Below are 9,607 nucleotides of genomic sequence, written 5' to 3' on the forward strand. Positions count from 1 at the left end.
AGTGGTTAAGAATCTGCCTGCCGGTGCAGAGGACACAGGTCTGATTCTGGGTCTGGGAACTAAGATCCCACACGCCTCAGGGCAACAAAGCCCCAGAGCCGGTGCTCTCCAACAACAGAAGCCACCGCAACGAGAAGTCCACACACGGCAACCAGAGAGGAGCCCCTGCCTGCTGCAACTGGGGAAAGCCTACGTGTCACAACGAAGACCCAGCGCAGCCAAAAATAAATAAACGATAATGAAAAAAGAATCCCGAAATGGATCCTTTTTGAGACCAAGGGATCATGAATCATAAACTCCAGACCAGTGAATTCACTGATCGCACACAGCATGAATAAAGGGCTTTTGTGGAAACGGCGTCAGGTTGGAACGCTGGCCGGGGCAGCCTTACTGTGAGCTCCTGCGGAAGCGGCCACTTGCCTGTTGGCTGTGCTTGAATTGGACATCCGGAAGCGAACCTGCTCGATGGCACTTCTCACGAGAGGGTCGTTCTGGTCCATGGACGGGTGCACCACCAGGTCAACCTGCAGAGAGGGACGGGGGGCTCCTGAAGGAGAAGGAGGAGCCGGGGTACACTCAGTCCCACACCCTGGCTCCCTGCTGGGTCCCTGGTCATACCTGCTGCCATTCACTTTCCAAGCGGCACTGACGGAACCAAGTGAGATGCTGATCAGTTTACCCTTACCATTTCCGGCACCCAAATCCCTCAAGCACCCAGCCACAAAGCTCTGCCGCTGCTAACGTGCTGCTCTGACGGCTGAGGAATTCTGGCCTGGAAACAGAGCAGTCTGCCCTGCGGTTCCCCAGCTGGGCTGTCATGGCCCACTGGTCCCTGCTGCTAGCTGGGGGGTGGCTCCTGACTCCCCGCTCCTGCAAGCGGAGTATCTCCCACAGGTGCCCGGGAATCCCAAGGGCTTCCATCTGGAAGAGGAAGGCGGCTTCCATTAGTCTCCCCTCGCTGGGCACGATCGGGGGCTCCTGCCAGCTGTGCCTCTGCACACACGGGCAGAGGATTCAGGGCTGCCTGTGTTGGTCTCGTGTTTCCAAGATACTGAGGTTCAACAGGAAGGTGGTGATCATTTCTCGAGCCCTAACTAGGCTGATGGATGGACATGACTTGGTGGGGCTGAGCAGCAGAGTTGGGGTGTGACAGCCGTACAGGAGGTGGCAGGCATGGTGACCTGGACCCGGGAGGGTTGGCTTCCTCTGAGAGAAGATGGCAAGTAAAGGTCTGCTAAACAGGGAACTGTGGCCAGCAGGCTTCCTGCCCAAAATGGCCTGAGAGAGGGTGGGTCACAAGGAACCAGTGGCCACATCTGGGCTGCTGCTGCTACTAAGTCACTTCAGTCGTGTCCGACTCTGTGTGACCCCATAGACGGCCGCCCAAAAAGCCACACTTGGCTCCATCTTTTCTGTTCCTCACTTGGAAAAGGGGACCCCTGCACTGCCCTGCCAGCTCTCTTTTGTGGTTTTGTGAGGTTCAGGTGAGATTAAAAAAAGTTAAGCAACACTTCAAGAGCATCTGAAAGCCTGGGGCCAACACCCAGCACTCCTGGCTCCCCACTCTTCACAGCCAAATGGCCAGCCAACCTCCCAAAGGCCCTGGTGGACAGAGGAGACGCAGGAGCGACGGCGAAAGGTGGGCGCCGGGCACAGCGACCCCAGCCAGCGAGGCTCCAGCAGGGCGGAGGGCCGCCTGCCAGCAGCCCACGTGCTGGGTGCCAAAGTGCTACCGAGAAACTCAAGCTTATTCTAGAGGCAGATGTACAATAACACGGTGGCCCTTTCCAGCTGGCAAACAGGCTACTACATTGGTACCCTGTGGCACGAGGCCCCCAGTACTGGGCACAGATCATCAGCGTTTACCCGGGACATGCACTCCCCATCCCCAGCTCCTTGCCCATTCCCTTGGGTACCACCTGGTGGACATGGCACCAAATAGGCACATGGGACGTGGTGGATACCTATATATCTCTATAAACACAGACTCTCTCGACTCCTAGACAGGGTAGATATCCCTGCCTCCAGCGACTGCCCTGGGAAGGCTGCGCATTCCAAAGACCTGCTCCAGGAAGATCAACAGAAACCAGAGGTGGTGCTGCTGACCGGCTGGGCGACTGTCCCCTAGTGAGAGAGGTCACAGCCCAGGACTTCCGGCCATGCTCAGGGGGACGAGAGGCAGGCTGGCTGGGGATGGGCACGGGGCAAGGTCAAGAGGGCTCAGAGCAGGTACAAAAACCGATGAGAGCTGCCAACCTGGAATGGTAGAGACGGAGTTTCTGAAGCTACTTTTTGGGATTGCTGTTTCTCAAATTTCGAAGGTCTCAAAAAATAAGATAAGTAAAAGAGACCCTAAATGACCTTGCCAGCTTAGTCAGAAAACAAAACATCAAAGCGGAGCTTTCTTAAGGCAAGAGATTTAAAACGTCGTCAGAAAAAAGGTCAGGGAATTGCAAATGCCCATCCCTGGAGCAACATTCTCTCTGGTCCCCATGCCTAGCCGGGTGTCTCGAATGACTCTGACCCTGAAAAATTTATGCCTTCGAATATGTGCAAAGCCGCTGAGCTACAGCTGCTTTGGGTAGGGCTCCAAGCTTTAAATCTTACGGAAATAGATCGATCGGGACAGAAGAGATCTATTGTCCTCACTGGACGCCCCGGCGGGGCATGCTCACTGACTCGCTGCCACCGTTTCCTCTGGGATGTGTTTTTTGCACATTTCTGTGGATAATGTGCTTGCTGCTTCGCCTGAATTTTCCACCTTCTCAGTGTTGCCTAATTTCTCCCAGTGCTACTCAGCTGAACTTGGATATGCCTCCCTTTCTCCTCCCCTTCGAGGCCGGCTGTGGGGCTGGGCCCCTGCCTTGGGCTTACACAGGCTGCGTCGGGCAAGTTATTCCTCTTTTCTGTCTCTAGCTTCCACAGGAAGTTGGGGTAAATCCCCTGCTGCCCCACTGAGGAGGCCTGATGGGAAATTCCAAGTCATTGGCAACAAAGGAACAACCCGGGCACCAACAAGGATGTGAGAAGCTGGTAAGAAAATGCCCAGCTTGCGCGGTGGCCATGCAATACCTTCTTCTTGATGCCATCCTGAATGACCGTCGTCCGGTACAGCCTCAGCAGACCTTCCTCGGACAGGTTCTGCACCAGGCGGATGATGGATTTCTTACAGCACTTGGTGGACACGCCTTCTTGCTTCTCCTGATCCATGATCATCTTTTGAATTCTGTGACACCACAAAAGCAGCCGTTTAATAGTCACAGTCTCAACATGGAAGGCCAGTCTCAACCCCAGCAACTGACGCCTGCCTGATGGGATCCAGCCTAAAGTGGGGGAGAATTACAGGCTGTTTTGCTGCTGCGAGGATGACTTCTTAAGATGGCAAAGATCATCTCTTTCTGAGATAAACAGGTTAGCTAAGGACAGGCCACCATTCACAGCAGCTTCATGTTCTGAAACTCTCACCGGGACCTGAAGAGATTATATGATTTGTGACAGAGACGGCAGAGTCTCCGTGTTAATTCAACAACCAGCCAAGGAACGGCCCAGTTTCTCACCATCGACACCCTCAGCTCTGGAGCTCTTTTGATTCTTCTCCTCCTACATCTCTTGAGCTCTTACAGAGCCACTATGGTGATGTTTCTAGATCACCAGTCACAGAACGGCAGGGTCAGACGGGGCCTCAGGAACAACCAGCTCCATGCCTCTGTGCCCAGGAGAGGAGACACAGCCAGCAGTATCCGCAGGTGGTCCCCCCTCCCCTAGTGAGGGGACTCCCGTCCTTGCCTCAAGGGTAAGGCTCCTTCCAATCAAGAGGCTTTGATCTTGACTGCCCAGAAGCCCAAGTATGCTACCCAGGACGTGGTGGTGACAGTGGGTCAGAAGGACCAAACCAGAGAGCAGAGCCTCCACCGAACCCGGGACACGAAGCTCCACGTGTCCCTTCTGCTTTTGCTTTCATACGACATTTTCTGGACAAAAGGCTCCGTGGAGGCAGATGCTATTACCTGCCTACGCTTCTTCTCACCCTGTCCTGAGCACAAATGCCTAAGGAAGCAGCAGGGCAAACGCGCTTCCCCGTGGCCTCCGTTTCCTGCTCCACTGTGCTTTCCCTGTCAAGTGTATGGGCAGATATTCTTCAGCGTCTACACTTTTCAAATCACACAAGCAGATTCTAATCCTTCCTACCACAAAGGGCTCCTGTGAGAATCAATACAGAAGAGAGATGCAAATGCCTCCAGGTCCTTTCTGTGGATGGTGATGACTCCCATGGGCGTTATTATTAATGTAAAACAGACAGACAGACAAACTACTGCTTACGTGAATAAGCTCTCGATTAAGCGGAGGTTGGTGACGGCCTCTATGATCAGATTCCTGCGCTTCAGCAGTCGGTAGGTCTCATGGGGCTTGTCTTGGCCTGGGCCATGCTTCCCTGTCTTCTGGGAACCGCCGCTGTCCTAGAACAGAGACCGAAAGAGAATTAAAAACAATGGACTCAGCAAGGCTTGGGGGCCAGACACCATGCCTGCCGGTATGCTTTCCCTCTTTACGGAATTCTACACCACGTTTCAAGAAAAGAAGTCAAGAGGATCACAGCTCCCACAGGATCCCACTACCTCACTACCTCAATGCTTTGAAACAGCACAGACATGCCAGAGGTTTATGAAGGTCAGCTGGCTTCAGAACAGAAACCAGACACGTCTACTCCAGCCCTTCCTGGAGAAGGGGACCGCCTTCACTCAGTTCTGACTTGCTTCTTCCACAGTGGAAGGAAGGAAATGGACAGACTGAACGCGGACTCCCTATGGTCACACTGTGGGGCTTTCTTCATTCAAGCCTTATTATTCAGGTTCCCATTTTACGGAAGAGGAATCCAGGGCTTCCTAAGGTAAAACGACCGGACGGGGTCCAAGGGCGTGGATGCGCACCAGGATGGGCTTCTGAGTCCATGTGGAGGAAGCCACGGACAGCCTCTCCAGGGACATAAAGTAGACAGAGAGGCAGCCTCGGAGTGAGTCAGGATGAGCAGGAGAGAACAAGGCGGAGAGGAGGGCAGACGGGTGTCCTCCCCACCCTGCCACCACGCCCACACCTCTCTTCTTGCCTCCTTTCAGGAGCCCAGACCCTGACCTTATTCTATCTGCCCTCAGATCACTTACCCTAAAGCCCAAATCTGCGCCCTGCAGCGAAGGGAAATCCCAACCCCAACACATTCCTGGAAGATCCCTCCGAACAACTCAGGGCCTATTCTGCTGGACGCGCTTCTTACTTGGAGCAGCGCTTCCAGGGGAACAAGAACACGAAGAGAATACACGTGGGCAGGGGTCCCATCACCTCCCTTCTGCCACGGATGCTCTGGGAGGTGCTCACTGATTTCCTCAATCAGTGGGGCCTGGAGGGAGAGGGAGTCACAGATCCAGGAAGGGGCCCAAGAGCGGCAGAAAGACTGGCTCTCTCCTCTATTTCAGAGCAAACGCTCTGGAGGAAAACCACGTTAAAGAAACCTGCCTGCTCTCCAAGGGGTGCTGGGCAGCAAAGTGAACACACGCTTTACCACGAGACCTCCAGACAGTGCGGATCCTGCCCCTCTTCTCAGCAAGTAGACAAAAAAGAAGGACGAGGACTCTGGGGACAGACTTCTAAGAGGAAAACACAGGGCTGAGCGAGGACCTGCAGGGCCTGGAGGGAGCGTGCTGCTAGGGGCACGAAGACCTGACGAGGAGGTGCAAAGAGCGGGGCGGGGTGAGGACGGCAGGGAAGACCCTCAGGAACCTGGTGGGCCCCACCTGCCGGCAGGCCCGGGCGCTTCAGGTGGAGACGAGACCAATCAAGACTTGAAAAAGAGTCACGGCATCTGATGACAGGATAGGGCTACAAGGTTCTAGAATGTTCCACAGAAACCCCTCACTCTCTTACACCCCACCTCACCCCTCCTTGCTGTAGGGACAGGGCCCACGCTCAGGCTTCCACGCCAGAGACAGAAAGAAGCAGGGCAGGGTGGGAGCTGCAAGCCCACAGGCTCTAATCTCCATTCTGTCATCAGCTGAGCAGGCAAGTCCCTCCATCCCTGGGGGTTTGCTCGCCTCCTCCAGGACCAGATCCGGCTTGTGTCGTCAGGGCTGCTGCGAAGCTGGAACCAAACAGCAGCACCACCAGCGAGCCACGCTGGTCCCAAGTCTGTCCTGCGACGGACGACTGAGGCACCGCGGGCCTAACTTATCCGATGCACGTCCAGGAGACTGAGGACGGCACTGGGGAACTGAATCACTCAATGACAGGGCTGCTCCTGCGTCAACTGCCTTTTCATTCCTCTAATAACATAGACGAGAATGTACTGGTGGATACAACAGGATCTGACCAAAAAAAACTAAACAAGCTTTGTTTTTATCAGACCTATTTTATGATCACTTTCTTTTTAGGGCAAATTATACTGGCTTTTCATCTAAAGCGGGGTTTTTCAACCCCAGCATTGCTGACGCTCTGGGCCGGATAACTCTGCTGTGGGCTGTCCTGCAGAGTCTAGGACATTTCGCAGCCTCCCTGGCCTCTGCCCACAGGACGCCGGCAGCACCCTCCCCGCACTGGGACAGCTGACAACGTCTCTATGTGCACGCTCGGTCATTTCCGACGCTCTGCGTTCCCATGGACTGCAGCCCATCAGGCTTCTCAGTCCACGGGATTTCCCAGACAAGAATACTGGAGTGGATTGCCACTTCCTTCTCCAGGGGATCTTCCCGGCCCAGGCATTGAACCTGTGTCTCTTGCATCTCCTGCGTTAAGACACTGCCAAATATTCCCTGGGAGGCAAAATAGGGCCAGAGTGAAAACCATTGATTTAAAGTAGCCATACAGGGACTTCCCCGGTGGTCCAGAGGTTAAGAATCTGCCTTGCCATGGAGGGGACTCAGGTTCAATCCCTGGTTGGGGAACCAAGATCCCACATGCTGTGGAGCAACTAAGCCAGAGCACTGTAACTCCTGAGGTCACTCTGAAGCCCACGTGCCACAACCAAAGATCCCGCAGGACGCAACTAAGACCCGGTGGAGCCAAGTAAATAAATATTAAAGGGGGAAAAAAAGTAGCCATACACATTTTCGCTCCAATATAAATTTAAATAAAAAGAGTACTTCTGCTGCTGCTAAGTCGCTTCAGTCGTGTCCGACTCTGTGCGACCCCACAGACGGCAGCCCACCAGGCTCCCCCGTCCCTGGGATTCTCCAGGCAAGAACACTGGAGTGGGTTGCCATTTCCTTCTCCAATGCGTGAAAGTGAAAAGTGAAAGTGAAGTCGCTCAGTCGTGTCCACCTCCAGCAACCCCATGGACTGCAGCCCACCAGGCTCCTCCGTGGAATGCTGTGACAAATGCCCAAGTTCTGCACAGAACAGGTGCCTTCTGGTCAAGGCAGGCCGCGTGGCAGGTAAAGAAGCGCCGCGCTCCTCCCCGCGGAGCCCCGCCCCCCCCACCCCCGGCCCGCACGGAGCCCCTCCCCGCCCACCCCCGGCCCGAGCACTAGGCCCTTCTACTATTACGGGTTTTGTTGTTGTTGTGACTCGTAAGCACAGAAAAGACAAGGCTGATGCCCACCTGCCACAGGCTCTTTCCTGGAGGAAGCAGCCTCCCAGTGGGACTCACCTTGGAGTTTTCAAGCCTGACCTCTTCGATCACGGCAATGTCGCCACCGTGACTGTCCACGCAGTGGGGGCCCAAGGACATGCCGAGCTCTGAGGAGCCGCTGGTGTCCAGGATGTCCCCACCGAAGGCGCCCCGAGAAGCTCGCTCTTCGGCGGCTCCCGGGGAGAAGGACGGCTGCTTCTTCAACGGGTGGAGGTTGATGACCTTCCAGCCCCCTGCGGCGGAGGACAGGCGTCGGTGGGATGACCATGACCGCAACAGAGGGAATGTGAGAGGGGCCGCTCCTGCTCAGCTGCCAGGCCAGAGCTGCCCAGGCCAAAGGAGCCCACGTGGTCAGTTTAAGACGAGGGTGGGCGGCCAGCAGGCTACCCCTCCCAGTGTAACTGCCCCATGCCTGATTTGCAATTCTGTCATCAGCACCAGCATCCACATGTCTAAGAAACGGCTCCCATAATTTAACTAAAATCTCGAGGAATTACATAGATTGTTGGAGGGAAATGGATAGAGGAAGTTTAGAGAATTCCATCCCTTTAATAGTTAAAATATAACAAAACATGGGTGAAGGGGAAGAGACTTGATGGCAGCCTGGAGACAGACCACACGAGGCTCTTCTGAGCGTAAGATTAAGTGATGCGTGTGACACCAACATCCCTTGCTGGCCCAGCACCCAGGCCACCCTCGGGCGTCCGCTGGACTGAACGGCCCCAGAGCCAGACTGAGAACGCGCACCCCTCCCGCCCCCGCCCCTCCCGCCCCTACCCTTGTTCGGGGTGGAGTGGTGAGGCTGGGTCCTGAGACCGCCGTTCGAGAAGGACCTCGCGTCCCGTGGAGCTCTCCTGCCTTTTCTCTTTCTGCCGCCGCCGCCGCCCTCCTCATCACTGTCCAACTCGGAGAGGAAAGCGTCCTCCCCCTCGGGCAGCAGGGACTCCTCCTGCACCGAGGCCAGGCTCACGGTGGTCAGCAGCTCATTGCGCGCCTTCTCCCTCTCGTACTGCCGGCTCAGGTCACTCTCCTCCGCAAACACGCAGGAGATGTACTTGGTGGTCCGCTGCCGCCCTTCGTCCTCCATGAAGCCCTGGGCGGGGGACACAACGTGTCTAAGACACCGCAGAGGACAGGGGGCCACCCAGGCCTTCAGGTGACCAGGGTTGGGAGGGTAGGGGGCCCTGCAGTGTCTGTTGGCTTATCATTCCTGCCTTTCCCCGCGCCTCCCCCATCTCTTGCCTGCACCCCGGCTCAGCTCCTCAAGATGCTCCCTCCTGTCTACCAACCCTCAGCTCCTGCTCCACAGGAAGCAATCCTGACTGTCTGCTCTAGGAGACCCTGAGCCCCTTGCTGGGCAGTGCCCTCACCTGGCCTTCCACAAACTCCTGGGCCCGGGATGCCCTAGGCCTACGGGAAACAGTAAGCAGAAGTGAACAGATTCTAACTGTTGTCAAGATGCAGAGTCAGAGCCTGGGGGTCTCCAGCTCTGTTGAGCCACTGCTGTGGTGATTGGGAGTGAAGCTGACCTACTCCCTTTTGTCTTCTAGAATGGGGGGAAGGGGCTTTCTCCCCGTAATGGTAGAAAGGGTAACACCTTCCATGTACCAACCACACGCCAAGGACAGGGCTAAGCACTCTGCAATCATTAGCTCAACTGTTAACACTGCCGTCCAGCAAATGGCCAAAAAGTTGGCAACAAGGGAGTGAGGCATAAAGGGCTGAGACAGCAGGTCTGGTCCCGAAAGGGGATCCTAGACCCAGTGAGCCAACTCGGTGCCCCCAGGACCCAGGCCAGGGACACAAACAAGAAGGAGGGTGGGGCGGGGATTGAGGTCTGGGGGTACCTGCTTTATTTCAAGGGGCACTTGGAGGCGCCAGCCTCAGCTGACTCCCCACGGGAATGGGGACGGGGGAAGGTGCCTGCTCCCCAGACTGCAGCATCTCCCACTGACTTTTCAATGCTGATGACTCAGTCAGTTTTCAGAAGTT

The 9,607-nt window shown here is 55.7% G+C and overlaps 1 protein-coding gene across 1 annotated transcript in view; it reads right to left on the reverse strand.

Moving 5' to 3' along the window:
- The window catches only part of GTF3C1 (general transcription factor IIIC, polypeptide 1, alpha 220kDa), an 81,143-nt gene that overhangs the window by 35,844 nt on the left and 35,692 nt on the right, over window positions 1-9,607 (reverse strand). Inside the window, exons 9-13 of the mRNA XM_010837240.1 lie at window positions 8,393-8,708; window positions 7,634-7,848; window positions 4,321-4,457; window positions 3,073-3,226; window positions 421-524 (exon numbers count right to left, since the gene is read on the reverse strand). Coding sequence (XP_010835542.1) covers window positions 421-524; window positions 3,073-3,226; window positions 4,321-4,457; window positions 7,634-7,848; window positions 8,393-8,708 — 926 coding nt within the window. The remainder of the gene's footprint in view (window positions 1-420; window positions 525-3,072; window positions 3,227-4,320; window positions 4,458-7,633; window positions 7,849-8,392; window positions 8,709-9,607) is intronic.

The sequence above is a fragment of the Bison bison genome, unplaced genomic scaffold (genome assembly GCF_000754665.1).
Source record: "Bison bison bison isolate TAMUID 2011002044 unplaced genomic scaffold, Bison_UMD1.0 scf7180017864072, whole genome shotgun sequence".
Taxonomy (NCBI): domain Eukaryota; kingdom Metazoa; phylum Chordata; class Mammalia; order Artiodactyla; family Bovidae; genus Bison; species Bison bison.